This window comes from Chiroxiphia lanceolata, chromosome 2, assembly GCF_009829145.1.
Source record: "Chiroxiphia lanceolata isolate bChiLan1 chromosome 2, bChiLan1.pri, whole genome shotgun sequence".
In the NCBI taxonomy this organism is placed as follows: Eukaryota; Metazoa; Chordata; class Aves; order Passeriformes; family Pipridae; genus Chiroxiphia; species Chiroxiphia lanceolata.
The window spans coordinates 28,009,723-28,026,525 of record NC_045638.1 but is presented as its reverse complement, the minus strand read 5'-3'; the positions used below and the strand labels follow the sequence as shown (position 1 = coordinate 28,026,525).

At 37.6% G+C, this 16,803-nt stretch overlaps 1 protein-coding gene across 4 annotated transcripts in view; it reads left to right on the top strand.

The window, feature by feature from the left end:
• The first annotated feature begins 430 nt into the window (after positions 1-430).
• The window catches only part of GCC2 (GRIP and coiled-coil domain containing 2), a 30,077-nt gene continuing 13,704 nt past the window's right edge, over positions 431-16,803 (top strand). For all 4 annotated transcript variants that reach the window (XM_032678835.1, XM_032678834.1, XM_032678838.1 and 1 more), the window contains exons 1-15: positions 431-555; positions 3,417-3,479; positions 4,136-4,220; positions 5,542-5,609; positions 6,760-6,864; positions 7,634-10,105; positions 10,772-10,841; positions 11,525-11,625; positions 11,705-11,803; positions 12,782-12,901; positions 14,123-14,287; positions 14,560-14,664; positions 15,250-15,412; positions 15,937-16,037; positions 16,146-16,223. In XM_032678835.1, the coding sequence (XP_032534726.1) occupies positions 454-555; positions 3,417-3,479; positions 4,136-4,220; positions 5,542-5,609; positions 6,760-6,864; positions 7,634-10,105; positions 10,772-10,841; positions 11,525-11,625; positions 11,705-11,803; positions 12,782-12,901; positions 14,123-14,287; positions 14,560-14,664; positions 15,250-15,412; positions 15,937-16,037; positions 16,146-16,223 (3,897 nt within the window). In that variant the 5' untranslated portion in view covers positions 431-453. The remainder of the gene's footprint in view (positions 556-3,416; positions 3,480-4,135; positions 4,221-5,541; positions 5,610-6,759; positions 6,865-7,633; positions 10,106-10,771; positions 10,842-11,524; positions 11,626-11,704; positions 11,804-12,781; positions 12,902-14,122; positions 14,288-14,559; positions 14,665-15,249; positions 15,413-15,936; positions 16,038-16,145; positions 16,224-16,803) is intronic.

Below are 16,803 nucleotides of genomic sequence, written 5' to 3'. Positions count from 1 at the left end.
TCTTGTCACCCGTCGCATTTACTTGAAAAACAACCTAATCACTCTGTGCTTCCATCAAGATATTAAAAACAGGGTCTTGAATCGTCAAGTTTCTGCCTGAGCACTTCGCTCTTCACGTCATGTTCTCCCGACGGTGACAGCGAGAGACACTCCTGCCTGCAGGAGCGTGTTCCCCTCAGGAGCCCTTCAGGAACGGGCGGGTTACAGTGGTGGTGTAGCCGTATCCCTGTGCTGCTTTTATGAGGCGGAGAACATGATCTCGCCAGCGTTACCTGCGCTTCCCAGTTCACGTCCGTCTTAGGCCGGTTACGCCGCCGGGGCACCCAGCCATGCCCAGCCGTGCCCCGGTACAGCCCGAGCCCCAGCGCGGGCCCCCGCCCGCCCCCAGGGCGGTGCTCGGTGACGGACACGCGGAGCGCAGCGGGCCGGGAGCCGCGTTCCCGGCGTGCCGGGATGACGGAGGCGGAAGCGGGCCGGGGAGGATGTAGTGGCGCTGGCAGCGGCTGCGGCGCCGCGACCTGCCAGCCTCTGCCGCCGGCCGGCCCCGCCATGGAGGTAACGCGGCTGGGGGAGAAGGGGCGCGGGGCCCTCGGGGGGGAACGGGAGCTGGAGCGGGTGGGGAGTGGGGCGGTGTGTAACCTTGGGGTGCAGCGTGGCGGGGCCGGGGAGGGTGAGGACCAGCACCTTCTCCTCCGCCTCCCCCTCCACGGGGTCCCTGCCCGCAGTGACGGGCGGGAAAGCCCGTGGGCCCTCGCTTCGCCTCCTCGCTGCCCCCGCGGGTGGCGCAGCCCCAGTGAGCGGCAGCTGTGCGGGGCCCGCCCGGGCCAGGGTGGGAAGGGGCGCTCCGGCCCTGCCCTGCGGAAATGCGAGCGCCGGTGCGGGCTACAGGGGGTTGCTCAGTGCCCTTCCTGCTTACGGGGTGGGGACGTCGCGCTGTTGTCAGGGCCGGGGGAGAGCAGGCGGTGCTGGCTCGAGGGGAGTGACGCTCAGGTGACACGGCGGGTGCGCGGAGTGGTAACTCTGTGAGAGCACCCGCGGGCCAGCAAGGGCTCCTGTTCCACTGCGGTGACCCGGTGTGTTAGCGCTACGTCAGCTGTGAAACACCTACCAACACAAGCAAATAAATCACTGAAGCGTCTGTATCTAGTGTAGCTTTCATAAACACCAAGGCAAATCCAAATACAACGTAGAAGAGTTTAAAGTTCGTGCATTAAATTGACTCTACTGGTAATATCCAAGCTGCTCACGTTCTAATGGAGGTTCAGTGCCGCTGTTGAAGCAATCACAATTCAAAAAGTGTTTCGATGTGACTTGGTACGCTTAGAGTTGGTGATGCTTAGTGTTTGTACACTGCTCAGAAAATTGCTGTTTGTAATGGTCATTACTGCCACAGTTCACAGCAAAGACTAATATATTGCATTTATGCATTGGTTAGGCTTTCAAAGACTTTTTTTCTGTGTTAAGCTATTGCAAAAGTGAGGGACAGATAGCAGTTAAAATACACAGAACATGTTGAAGTGTGGCATGGAAACACCTTAGAGTAGATCAAGTAGGCTTGAAATAAAATTAAAAAAAAAGAATGTATATATAGATATAGATATATATCTCAGTAAAGTATGGAAGCATACCCTGGTTTCAGAATGGTGGACTAGAAACCTAGAAATCCTTGCACAATTCAGTGTTGGGCTTAAATGCAGACTTACTGTCTGCTGGCTTCCAGCTTGGACGCACCTAATCAATGAGAAGTTTAGGGTCTTTTAGCAGTTCATCTTCCTTGTTCTTCTGTTTCAAATGGGTGAAGCCCTTTATGTGAACTGCTTCTGGGTTCTGTTACCAGAACAGCAAAACTGGATGTGTTGTTTTACACAATATGTGGTTCTGCCTCTGTATATATTAGCTTAAAGAAGAGTAAAAATATTGTGAGAAAAAGATTCATCTGACCTTGCTGTAGTATGGAGAGACGTGAGCTGTTATTTTCTAAACAGCACATGTGGTTTGCTATAATTAATTATACTGTCTAAGCATACTGCTTGTAGTGACAGTGTTTTGCTAATTGCACTGCTGAAATATTGAGTGTAACTATTAACAAAGTTTTATATACCAAGAGAATATGAAACTTAAACCTCATAGCTTTTTTTGATGCTGTATTTATGTTTAATGGGCACATTATTTTTATTTGCCATCTGAAAAAAACCCACCTCTTGGCCCATGTGATACATACATAACTGCCTTTGTCCTTGGCCTGTACGTGAACTTACATTTCTAATGATGATCCTTTTTATTATCTGTATCACCTCTTCCCTCTAAATTGTTAGTGATTCTCCATTCTCATAGTGTTCAGATCCAGTTTAGTTTTTCCTTAGTTTCTACTATAAGGGTTTTGGTTTTTTTGGCAGAATAAAGAAAATAGCAAAATAAAAGTGAAGGTATGTGTGTACACATACATACACACACAAACACGTAGATATATAAAAATACAAATATTTTTATATATACATATGCCTCTTCACTTTCATACTCATGCACATATGATAGTATGAAGGAAGAAGCAGGGTAAAGATCAAAACTTGGAAATGCTACCCTTAATATATTGGAAGTGTCTGTTCCATTTTCCTACGCACCATCATGGCTATATATGTTTCCTCGTTGTTGATCGTATGCAAACATATCTCATATAAATCACAGTAAAGTAACAGAGTCTCACAGATTAGATCTGTGGAAGTTTACAGTAGAAGGCATTATGAATTTGTTAGGAATAGGAAGCCCAGAATTTGCAAGCTTTTTCAGATACATTTGTCAGGCCAGCAATTCTAGCAGTAATTAGTATGTTTAAAAACAGAAAGAAAAGGGGGAGTTATAATTCAGGGTTTAAAAGAGTCCTAACTTTGCAGAGTCTTTTCAAATATAATTTGTTAGGCCAACAATTTTAGCAGTAACCAATATGTTTAAGAAACAAAAAAAAAAATATTAGGACTTTATGTGGTTCAGAAGTTCCCAAAGTTTGATTTAACTGCAGCCCCTCTACAAGTTTGTTTTTTTTTTTGTTCATGCCTTTTTTTTAATGTCTCTTTTAAGAATGAGATAGTGAGTCACACTTTTTAAGCTACTTGTAAATAAAATTATTTTTCAGTGCTGTATCAACTGTAGATGTCAATTCAGTAATGGAATCATTAGACCATACTGGTTTGCACATTGAGATTTTTCTATTCTGCTGTTCTAGTAATCGTGGTATCTCTTTTCCATTATGCTTCTGACTAGTCCTACAAATATATATTGTTTTTAAATTTTATTTTAATTTTTTTCTTGTGCTCTCACTATATTCAGTTATTCTCAGTGTTTGAAGACTTTCAATTAGCTCCTTAAGTAATTTTACATTAAAAAGTTAGTTACTGCAGATTGTACTTTATTTTTCATAGGTTCAAGATGCTGGGCAGGAGATGGTGGCGTCTTCTGGCACACCAGGATCAGGCAAATCAAAGGTAATCAGTCCTCAAAAATTTAATTTATTTGGATAGCAATAGTTGAAAGAGTTACAGCTTAGCGTGCAAGCTGTGACTCATATGAAGACATAAAGGTATTTTTAATGTTTCCTACCTTCTAGACAGGAAAAATCGATTTATAAACACTAGGATAAGGTGTCTTGGAAAACACGAGGAAAAAAATCTCTTCTTGATATGTTTCCTTCTGTAATATTTGATAAATTATTAATAGCATCCAGTTTTGGCAGTAGTCTGTTTCACAATGGTCACACACATCTTTGCATATGTTGGAAGTAAATTTAAAAAATGGCAATATTAGGACAGCATGCTATTTTCAAAACATTATTCAAATTATATTACTGAATTGTAATCCTTCCCAACTGAGTTTTCCTCTCTAACTGATCTGCCCGATTCTGTGCTCCAGAATTATTTCAGAAAAGTATACAATTGGGAGTAGTCTCTGTTATTGCTCTTGGAATAACAGAATTGGATAACAGAATGGCAGTAACTTGGGCTGTTACTCTTCTTGCATATGCATGGTAAGAGTTTCTTGCCCTAAAATTCAACTTCTTGGAAGTCAGATGTTAAAATGCTCTGTTTCTGTTAATGTCTGGGTTAGAGAAAACTGATTTCTCTAATATGTACTTTTTTTACAGCTGGACACTTTGCCCAAAGAAGACCTCATTAAGTTTGCAAAAAAGCAGATGATGCTTATACAGAAAGTGAAGTCAAGATGCACAGGTACCTTACTGGAAAGAGAACAATTTCTGCCTTAATGCTTGGTACTATCTTACCTTTTCTAATATCACTGCATGTTTTTTATAGGTAGATTTAAATTCTAAATGTCCTAGATTTTTTTTTCTGCAGTTTCACTGTTTATTGTGGATAGATAGGGTCTGAAGTCCTTTGAGTAAGAATGGGAAGAAAAAGAAGCATTGCTTTTGTCAGATATTAATTTAATTTTGATCTGGCAGCATGGACATGACGGAACAGTGTAGCTTGTGTAAAAGTTGCAGTAGGACATGTCATTGTCTGTTCCCCGTATTGGTGCAGGGATAAATAGCTGTTGCTTTTCAGGAAGTACATGGAAGGGGGAATGTCTGTGATAGTTTTTTGCATAATTAGTACTGTTGTAGAGCACAATGGCTTCTTTAAGATAGTTAGCTACTTTATATTTAATCAGATTTAGGTTAGATATTAGGAAGAAATTCTTTACAGAGAGAGTAATCAGGCACTGGAATGGGCTGCCCAGGGAAGTGGTGGATTCTCTGTCCCTGGAGGTTTTTAAGATGAGACTGGATGTGGCACTTAGTACCATAGTCTAGTAACCACAGTGGTAGTGGATCAAGGGTTGAACTTGATGATCTCAGAGGTCCCTTCCAACCCAGCTGATTCTATGATTCTATGATCTGCTGCTATAACAAGAAATTGTAAACCACACAAAACAAAACATTATGTTAACCACCTAAAAGTATCATGTGTAAATCTGTGCTGTCATGTGCTGCCCTTCTCTGCTCTGCTGTCCCCTTTCCTCCAGTGGTCCACTACTCAGACTCACGTCACTTCCCCTTGTTTGGAATTACAATTAATTAATTATGCTGACTGCTGGTAGCTGCCCAGTGAAACAATAAGGATATAGGGATGGGCTATACCAGGCTTTTCCTCAGTGGGGCTATTCATAAGATCTTGTTTTTCTGCCTGCTGCCATGTTCAGAGAACCAGTAGGTACTGAGTATCTTTCCTCTGGCTTAAATTGATCATGAAATACAAGGTAAGATGAAGGAAAAGAATTTCTGTCTGTTGTCCCTCTGTCCAAACAAGGAAGTTTCGCTTCCTCAGAAAACAATGCTCAGTGTCAGAACTGGAGAAGTAATACTGAATATTTGTTCTCTTTCCATTAGTCCTTTCTATCACTCAGTAACAAATAAAAATTGATGAAGTAAAAGATATCTCTGATTTGAACTGAAGTGTTGTTAGGCACTAGATTTACTAGGATTTCCTAGAGATTTGCTACTGTGATGGAGCATCAATTCATGCTGTGAAATTTCTTTGCTTTTTTGAGAACTGGAGAAAGAGATTGAAGAACTCAGATCTAAAGCAGCTACTGCAGGAGCTGATGATATTATTCAGGTAGGAATATGTAATGGGTTTCCACTGAATCACATAAAGTTAGGTGAAGTAAATCCACAGAAATAATTTGGTAAATAGCTTTAAAACTGTTATTTAAGTTGCATGGAATCAATTTTCAGGAATATAAGACACTTCCTAAAACCTTTTTTTTTTCCCCTCCTCCCCCCCAAGTCCTTCCTCCACTTGTCATAAATCCTGTTGGTTCTGTGAGGAATTATACAGAATAGTACAATTTCCAGGGAGAACTTATCATGGCCCTTCAGTACTTGAAGGGGACTTATAAGATGGAGACAAACTTTTCAGCAGGGCTTTTTGTGATAGGACAAGAGGCAGTGGTTTTAAACAAAAGGAGGGTCAGTTTAGATTAGATACAAGGAAGAAGCTTTTTACAGGGAGGGTGGTGAAACACTGAAAAGGTTGCCCAGAGAGGTGGCAGATGCTCCATCTCTGGAAACATTCAAAGTCAGGTTGGACAAGGCTCTGAGCAACTTGATGGAGTTGAAGATACTCCCTGCTTATTGCAGTGGGTTTGGACTAGATCACCTTTGAAGGTCCCTTCCCACCCAAACAATTCTGTAAATGTCCCCAGCAAGACTTTTTCCTTGTGTAGCTGGTTAGACAGGCTTTTGTTTATTTTGGAATGATCATTGCAGAAAGACTTCAGCCATTTAGAAAACTTCTGAGACAGTCATTTGATGAGATTAGAAATACATAAAGTTGCACGCCACAAGAAGTACTTTTAGGAACATAACTCGAATAGTTTTGATGTAGCAAGAATATATCATTTTCAACGTAAGGGTCATAGCATATAAAAGTGAAAATTGGTAGTGAGGAGGACTTTATCAGTTAGAGAATCGTTTTGAATAATTTGGAAGGACATTTCTACAGAAGGCAAACTTCCCCACCACCACTTGGTGATTAAAAATTAGCTGATCACAAGTAGGATTTTTAACAGAACCAACATCATTGTTTTAGTCTACCTATTTCATATCAGTCTTATTTGGGCTGAAAGTAATTTTTAAAATCAGACTAATGTGTTTAATTGACAAAAGGGGTCATAATCAATATATGAGTTCCTACATTTTTCAGAAGTCATTGTTTCCATTGTTAAAAAACCCCTCTTTCAGTGATTTTTCTCTTTTAATATTAGGCTCTCACAGAAAGACTGGATGTTGTACTTCTGGAAAAAGCTGAAAGTCAGCAGCAGTGCATAGCTCTGAGAAAAGAAAATATTCAAATAAAGCAAGAAGGGGAGGTACTGAAATGAACCATGGAATATAACAAAAATATTTCAGAATTCTGTTTATTTTCTAGGTTTGCTTGTTGTGTTTTTTTTAATTTTGACCTTTTTCTTCACTTACCTGTGTTCAATCTTTTAAAAAATCTAAAAAGATCTAAAGGCTTCGTATATTAAAGCATATTTTCTCTGTACCCCCTAATCCATAGTAATAAATATGAAATTCGTATATACATCGTCTAGATCCACACCTGCAAAAAGAATTCAGTCTCTGCATTAGCAGCCTACATATGTTATGGCTTCAATCAATCAGCTCTGTCTTTTCATGGGAGATATGAGGTTTACATTTAGATGTTCATGAGAAGGAGCCTGTCAGCCAAGGCACTTATCTTATATCAATAATCTCAATTAATAATAAAATGAAGAGTGAATTGCTTGCGATTGATGAACAGTATTATATTCCAGATACTTGAATTTGATGTACTAAAAGTAATTTGATCTTTAATATGTTATCAGGATAGTTGCTAAAGCTGAAGTCTGTTATGAACATTTTGTGAAATTATTCTGGTAAACATGATTTAGGATGTAGTTTTCCTTTCTCATTCTGCAAATGTTCTTGTACTCTGTAGTAGTGTTTGAATTGTCTTAATATAGTTAGATATTTTAAAACTATAGCAATTTTTAAGACTAAGGACTCCTATATTTTCTAATTTGTTATTGTAAACAGTTCATTTGAAAATTCTGTATGCTAAATTACCAGTATTTAATAACTTCCTTCCTTGTTCAGGCTGCAGTGGCTAAGACAGAAGAATTGCAGAAAATACTGGAACAATCAAGTATTGACGCTCTGGAAGAAATAAAAGCTTTGAAGTGTGAATTAGCAAATGCACAATGCAAGCACAATGAGGATTTAAAAAAGCTGAAAATGGAATTAGATGAACAAGTGAAAAAACAAATGGAGCTGATGGAACAGGTTGAACGTCATAGTGACAGTCAAAAAGAAGTTACAAGATTACAAGATGATGTCCAGAGAATTAAATCTACCTATGAGGAGCAAATTTTGTGTCTGAGCAAGCAGTTGGAAACTGTGAATGAAGACAAAACCAAAGAAGTGACAAGTCTGCAAGAAACTATTAAAAACAACTCTCAATGTTACCATAATGAAATAAAAAATCTGAATGAAGAGCTTAAAAAATTAAAAATTGCCCATCAGGAAGAGGTGTCGGAATTGATGCATCAGATTGAAATATCATCTAAAGAAAATGAAGAAAAGCAAAATCAAATCAATGAGTTACAGCACAATTTGGCAGAGAAAAATGCAAAGGATGAAGTGCATTGTCATACTGACCAGCGTGAATACGACTTGGAGCAGCTGAGAGAAGTCTTAAATAAAAATGTAGAAGACAAGATGGATATTGCAGATACGCCAGAAGAACCTTATATAGAAGCAAAAATGGAAGCAAAGGTTAGGTACCTGGAGCATAGTTTAGAAGAACTCCAGTCCCAACATAGTATATTAAAAGATGAGTTAACTTACATGAGCAATGTCAAACTAAAGCTGGAAGAGGAAATCCATCGCATAAAGGATGAGTACTTTCATGAGCGGGAAGATTTGGACTTTAAGATAAATGAATTGCAGCTTACTAAAGAAGATTACTGCTGTGTAATTGAAAAACTAAAATTGGAGCTTAAAGCAGCAAGACAGCACTATGAAGCTGATGTAGAAGAGCATAAATTAGAGATTCAAACTCTGAAAGAGCAACACAAGACAGAAATTTCTGAATTAAATGAAACTTTATTATCTAGTTCTGAAAAAGAAAAGATGGTATTAGTTTTTGAAATACAAGAACTTAGAGAACAACTTGAAAAGCTAACTCAGGAGAAAGAAGAAGCAGTGTCCAATTACAATAGCCTGAGAGAAACAATGGAAACTCTCCAGGCTGAGCTAGGCGAATCTGCTGGAAAGATCAGCCAGGAGTTTGAATCAATGAAACAACAGCAAGCTTCTGATGTCAGTCAACTGCAACAGAAACTCCGAGCTGCTTTCAATGAAAGGGATGTTCTTCTTGAAACTGTAAATCGCCTCCAGAACGAAATAGAAAAAAAGCCATCTAATCAGCTAGAGGTAGAAGAACTTAAATGCAAAATTGTTAGTCTTCAGGAGGACAATGACGCAATAAGAAGCTCCATCAACCAAAAAGAGATTACTGTAAAAGAACTGGAAGAGAAGATAGTTGCTCTTACTGATCAAAACAAGGATATTTTAAATGATGTAAAATGTTTGGGTGAAGAGAGAGAAACCCTCCAGGAAAGGTGCAAGCAAGAACAAGTTAAAATTCAGGAACTTCAGCAAGAAGTAGATGTTGCTAACCAGAACAATAATGACCTGACGAAAAAGGTAGAGGAATTAACAGAGAAACTGAATGAAGCTTTAACTACAAAGACTGAAAATGCTCAAATGCTAGAGCAACTGGAAAAACAGATTGAATCTCTGGTACATGATAGAGAGCAGCTTTCATCTGAAGTGTATACTCTTCATGAGGAAAATAAGAAAATCATTCAGGAAAAAGGTGAATTAAGTGAAGAGCTAGGAAAGATTACATCTGAAAAAGATGGTTGGTTAGTGTTGAAAGAGCAGTCTGAAAACTTAGAAAAGAAACTACAAATGATGACTGCAGAAAAAGACCATGTATCAACATTACTTGAAAATGAACAAAGGCATACGTCCCTTGTAAGAACTCAACTGTACCACCTAGTTGAGAAAGTGGGGTCCAACATTTCAGATTCTAATGAAGAATATGATTCTCTTAACTTGTTAAAAATTGCAAATGAATACTTGTCAAAAATTAAGGAAAAGCAGTGCCTTGCTCTACAAAATGAGGAGGAAGTAATTAATTTGCAGCGGGAAGTTGAGAGACTAGAGGAAGAACATGCTGCTCAATATAGAGAACATAGATCCCTGATTCAGGATTTTGAAAAAGAAAAGGCTCTCTTGAGAGAGGAACTGGAAGGAGTGTTGTCTGAAAAGGAAGCTCTTCAGCATGATATTCAGGAGCTGAAGAATGCCAGTGAGAAAACAAGGATTGAAAATCAAGATCTTTTAGCTAATATTGAAGAGATCACTCAAAAACTTGCTTTTTATGAAAGTCCAATACAAGAACAGGAAAAAGGATCAGAAAAAAAAGACGACTTAAGTTGCATTCTGGAACAAAAGGAAACTGAACTTAGAAATGTGAAAGACGAACTGAGTTCTCTAAAGGTTATATTTTGTTATTGAAGTATACAGACTAAACCTCTAAAGTCTTCAGAATTAAGGTTCAAAAAATACTTTCAATTCTCTCTTTTCTTCTTTTATTTTTTTTCCCCTTGGCCTGAAAGTGAGTTCCCCTTCTGGAAAGCCCATCTAGCACCTCAAAATCACCTCCATCCCCTCCCCCCCCAAAAAAAAAAAAAAGAAACAAAACCAATCATATTTTTTTTTTTGACAAAAGTTGCTTGTACTTGAACCTTTGTTCCTATCAATAGCCCTCAAAGCGATCATTTGACTAGATGGACTAACTGACTTTATCATTTTTCACCTCTAACTTTCTATGACTCCATCTCAAACAAAACTCCTGCTTGATCTGCATTAAATACTCCTAACTTCAGGTCATGGGAATTGCTGGCTATGTAAAACTGACAGCTGCAGAATTAATGGTCTCCCATTTTTTGTCCTTGGACAGAATGGAAAGCAGCTGTTAAAACGTAGGAATGTTTTGCTTTCAAGTAACTGTGCTTTCAACAAAATTTCTCTTAAAGACTTTCTTGGTAGTACGAATGTAGACAGTTTTAGCTGTAGCTGGAACTTCTGATGCCTTGTTAGGGAAAAAAGAGATATCACAAAGAAATTTTTGTAATACTTTTTATGTCTTTGTTCATAATGCAGAATTTAATGGAGACAATGACTGAGAAAACTGATCAACAGTCTTCAGTAGCAGAACTTCAAGAAAAAATTGGTATCTCTCTCACTGTTCTCTTTTATATAAATGATTTGGGTTATTTGGATTGTTAGTTTTTCTTTTCATAATTGTCCTGTATTTCCTACAAACCAAGGAAGGTGGGGAAGTAGATATCAATGCAGCTTCCTACTAGGAAGCTATTCCTTCCACTAGGGATTTAAAATATTGTTAGGAATTTTAAGTTGGATATGATATGATATTTCTTAAGGCTTTTTCTTCCTGTGTACATCTGGCTATAAACAGTGTAGTGGATTTAATCTTTATTTTTTAAATATGGGAAGTATGTGAATAAGAATTCCTAAGGCTGCCAAGAGGAGAAGGAAACGATAGTTCACAAAAACTAGTCTTGCCTCATTGCAGTTATCCCAACACATTAGCAAGAAAATGGTTCTGAGTTGTTAAAATTTATGTAGAAGTAGACAGGAATATGGCTCTTAATGTTAACTGTGATGGAAAGCCTCTGAAACAGGGAAAGATTGTCCCTAAGCTGTCTGTGTCCATGTTTTATCTTGAAATTAAATTTAAATGTTTAACTGAATCAAACATTTGAACATCTCCCCTTTATATTTTGTTTGGTTTTAAATTCATGCTGATATTTGTGTTCTAATTGAATTTCATTTCATTTCTTGGGAAGAAATAGAAAGATGTATTTTTTTAATTTTCTTATGTATTTATCTTAGGGAGGCTGGAAAAAGAATCTGCAGAAAAAGGAGAGAAGCTGAATAAAATTAAGGTGGTTGCTGTGAAAGCAAAGAAGGAATTAGATGCCAGCCGAAAAGAGGTACCCTAACTGTTTCCTAATATGAAGAACATTCTGCATGTGGGGTTCTGTTTTAATGACACAACTTCTTTTTAATAAGATGCAAGCTCTGAACGAAGAATTGGAGTTGGTTCGATCAGAAAAAGATCAGTTGTCTGCTTCAATGAAAGACGTTATTCAAGGAGCTGAAAGCTATAAGGTAAGAACAGTACTGCATTTGCAAGACAGTTAACTATAAGAAAATACTTTGGTGTTGAAGCCTAGCCTGGATATTTATTGATATTTATTTGCACAACTATGTTTGGCAAAAGAAATTGTGTCAGTGCACCTGGATACCAAAATCAAGAAATGTAAGGTTCTAGTGATGGAATTGACTGCTGTCAGAAGAAAATACGGCACTTGCTTTCTACTGGAATGCTGTTTCTAAACCTTTTGAATCTAGCATCATACATCAGACATCATACATTAAGCAATGTGTTGCTGAGGCAAAACATAAATCCTGACGAATTCTTCAAAGTACATAAGATCAGTTTGAAAATCCTTAAGTGATAAAGACATGAACTAATATTTCTCTAGGAGCATATCTCTGGGCACATGAAGCAGAAGCAGGTGACAGTCAGCATTGCTTCAACAAGAGAAAGCTGTTCCTCGTAAGACTTATGAGGAGGAACATAATAGGAGCCTTCCAGTACCTACAAAGACATTATCAAGGACAGAGGATCAGGTTAGAAATGGTGGTGCAGGATAAGACAGTAGTCCTAAATTGAAATGAGAGCTGGATACATGGATAAACATTTTTAGCCTATGAGATGGTTGAGCTTTAGAACAAATTGCCCAGGGGACTGGTGCCATCTCCATCCTTGGAAAGACCTGATTGGACTAAAGTCTGAGTTACAGGTCTGATCTCACTGCTGACCCTACTTTAAGCAGAAGGTTGAATGTAGACATGCTGAGGTCTCTTCCAACATGAACTATTCTAGAATTTCATTGCCTGAAAAGGGTTTTCCCAGAGTTTGTAGTGGAATAATAGCATTAATTTCATTGTGCTGTTTCTGGTGTTGCAGTAAGACGACTCACATCCTGAAATATCAGGAAGATGAGTAGGCTTCTGAGATGAATGTGCTTATGCAATATGTGTATTGTAAAACAATTTGATTTTGTGTTTGTATGTGTTAAGAATCTTTTGATGGAATATGATAAGCAAGGAGAACAGCTGGATTCTGAAAAAGGCAGAGCAAATAATCTTGAACGTCAGATAGATGACCTAACAAGACAGCTACAGGTGTCATCCCAGCAGGTCAGTTCTGTATGTGGGTCTGATCCATTGATGATTACTGTAAAAATCCTATCTATTGAGTGTAAGTTTTAACCATGTCATTGTTAGCACTGTTTCGTAGCCTAAGTCCGTTTTGAATAGTGACTTGTAATTCAGGGTGGTTTGTTTGTTCTTTTTCAACATCTGATATCTTACCTGGGCCATGACAAAGGTAAATATATCTAGGGTGTTTGGCTTTGTCAGTAGAAAGAGTTTAATCTGCTCCAGGTCAACTTACAGGAAATAGCAGGTGTTTATCTCTGGGTTTGTTTAAACATACAACTCTTCTGCAAGTATCAAACTTGCACTATTTCTCTGATTGCACAGCTACAGTTCTCATGAAGTGCAGTAACCTTTATCTGAGAAATGTTATTCTTCTGTTTCTTCAACAAAACGTGGGTTTGGGTATTTTTTCTCGTTTTTTTTATTTATTTAATCAACAGAATATTTGAACATACTAAATTAATTATGGTGTTTTGCATTGTTCACAAGGATGAGACTTTAGGACGCATTGTAGAGTACCACAGTATCATTCAGAAGAGTCTAAGACGGTAATTAAGCAGCTGTGAGACACATTTTTGCAAGGGTGGCTGCAATGAGTTTGGTATTTAGGATTTAAATTCCAGGCCCCATACGCTGAAGATTTAGCTAGGCCACCATTTCCTTATAAATACAAACCAGTAGTGAGAAACTTATGACATAAGAAATTATATTCTGCCTGATTATGCAGGCATTGAATTTTTCAAGTTTGTTACAAAGAAACAGTTCTTACTATGTACTGATATGATCTCTTGGAAGACTTGGTGGTTCAGTCAAGGCTTGCAGTTCAATCTTTTTAGGTGTTAGTAGTATGATCATTTGTTTATAAATACAGCACCTGTATCTGGAGTGGGACAATAAGTATTGAAACACTGTATTATTGTGAGAGGAAGGTGATTCTTGCAGAAAGCATAAATTTTGTTTGGTTTTTTTTTCTGATTTCTTTTAATTCTAACCATCATACAGAAAGCTGGGCAAATTAACTCTGAACAAAATAATCAAAATGTGCTAGTGACTTTAATTTAGCCTGGTTTTAGCCTGTTTCTTAATCTGATTTAACACAATTAAGCTGGGCAAGACTCATCTGTAGGAGTGTGTATCTTATCTGACAAAATCACACACAAATTCAGCTATGATTTTATCTTTTCATGATTACAATTTCAGCATGATCAATTACGCTCTGCTAATGAAGACCTCCTAGCTCGTGTTGAAACACTGCAAAATAATGCTAAGCTGCTGGAAACTCAGATATTGGAGATGCAAAGAGCCAAGGCAAAGGCTGACAAAGAACTAGAAGCTGAAAGGCTTTTAAGAGAACAGAAAACAAAGGTAGTACTTTGTCAAGATAGTGAATGGGCTGAAGCATTAGTTTCCCTGGATGTGATTTCTGTTAGACCTTGGTAACTTTTGTTTTTATAGATCAAGTTCCATGCTTTCTCTTTGTGTTCCTTGACTGCGTTTATTGAAAACTATTTTGAGGTTTTCTCTGGTTCGAATTATCTTTATACAACCTAAGTGTGTACGTGTGTCTATAAGTATAAACAGATGCTGACATCTATTTTGAAATTGGACTGCATAACTGAGAAGTATTTAAATTTCAGGAACATAGTGGTGCTCTCCGAGAAATGGAGGAGCTTCAGATGCAACTTCAGAAGGAAAAGAAACATCTGCAGAAAACTATGTTAGAACTAGAGCTGGCCAGAAAGGTAGGGCTGGTGTTTTTGTTAGTGCTTAGTGGACTACCAAAGATTTTGGCCAGTCTTGCTGTGTTGAATGTCCTCCCGTTCTGTTCGGAGGATTTTAAAGCCTGAGGTGTGTAAAAGGGAAAACATGAGAGCTTTTGCCCCTGGTTTTGTACTGGAGAGCTGATGTGTACTTTTGGGTTTGGTTTTGATGGGTTTATTTTTTATTTTTGTTTGTTTGTTTTAACTTGGGTTATGTGACCTGTCTTGGGTAGAAATAGGAAACGAATTTAGATGTCTGGGGTACATGTATAGTGCATTATTCAGAAACTGCCCTTGTTTTAGGACTGAAACTGACAGAAACTCATATCTACAAAATACCTCCTGATAAAACTTAAAAGATAGAAACAGGTTTTTCTAAGCTTCTGGTTATTGTCTGAAAACAGATTATTTGCTGAGGATATGGAAACCCGATGGATGAGTGTTGCTTGTGGATATGGATAGTGAAAATATTTTTGTTAGATGTGCAATATAGTTTTTTATATAATTAAAAAGCCTTAGCAGACAAAGCAAATTGTAAGCTCTACCTTCATCGTGTGTAACTTGCAGGATGCTCAAAAGAGTACACTAATGGATATGGAAATAGCTGATTATGAAAGGCTGGTAAAAGAACTTAATCAGAAGATTACTGATAAAGACAGCAGAATAGAAGATCTTGAGCAAGAAACGAGTATTCAGAAACAGAAGCAAGAGACCCTACAGGAAGAAATAAGTGAGTAAACTATAAACAGCAAGAGTCACTATGGTATAGTTAGTAATGGTAAAAAATGAAATTCAGAAACAACTTTTCAAGTCAATGAGTGAGAGTTAGGTTTGCAAGGAATACTAAACAGTTACACTGGAAAAGTAATTTTGACTTTAAGGAAACTTTACTAGGTTATCATCCAGTATTCAGCAGTTAAAAGCCAATTTGGCTGCCTTATATACTGTTTCCTACCTCCTTAAGTTAATCATAAGTTCTGAATGTTGGTGATGGGTTTCAACCTAATATATCACATTCATAAAACTTGACTAGAAATTAAAATTTAATTTCTTCCTGTCCTTAAGTCTTAGAACCATTTCATTTATTTGAAGATCTTTATGATAACTTAGATAAAGGATACTAAGCTTACTGTAAGCTACTTGTTTGCAGCTCTTAAGGAATCTGTCAGAATTTGCTTAAATATTTTTCAGTATTTTTAAGGAAATACAGGAGGGGAAGTTTTCTTTGCATAAAACTGTTGTTTTCTGCATTAGAATTCCTTCAATCAACTATGCAACAGGATGAGGAAAGAAATGCCAAGATAAAACAACTCCTAGTAAAAACCAAAAAAGAACTGGCTGATTCAAAACAAGCTGTAAGTCCAGACGTTAATGACTGTGTGTTCAATTTTAAACTAACTTTAAAAAACAGGCTGGTAGCTGAATTATTAAGTTGCTGAGGTTTGTGTAATTTTATCTTGCAGGAAAATGATCATCTGATGTTGCAGGAATCCTTGAAAGGGGAATTGGAAGCCACTCAACAGCAAGTGGAAGCCTATAAGGCAAGAAACTTCACTTTTTTTTAGTGTAAGGTTTTCTCATTTAAGTAATAAGTGTGTGATTTTTACGGGCAAATGGAATATAGACTGAAGAACAAAAAGGTGTTATTTTTACTACTAGGTTATTGTTTCTTAAATTAGTTTTGTCTCTTTGTTGCTTTCCCCAGATATTTTCCCTGTGGCTTTCTTTAAACAGATTTGCACAGTCTTTTTCCTCTTTCCCTTTCCAGCAAAGGAGAGGACTATGGGGTTTGAAGCTTGCAACTGGGATATGTTTTAAAATGATTCTTTAAAAATGGAAGTTATTCAGTTTAAAAACTAACATAACATAGCAAAAATCTTAAGTGTTGTCTGACTGTATAAATTTTGTCAGTTGGGCAGAATAGGAATTGAATGTAATGAAAGTAGCAGGGAAGTGAGAGAGGCTGGCATTCTTAAATGCTGCCACACCACCATCGTAATTTTATCTTGAATTGTCTCTTTAAGCGACATAATTTTATTAAAAATTATTACCTGGTAAGCCATGTCTATTTTTTTATTCTATTTTTATTGGATTTTAATTTTCTATTCACCAATTCTGTGC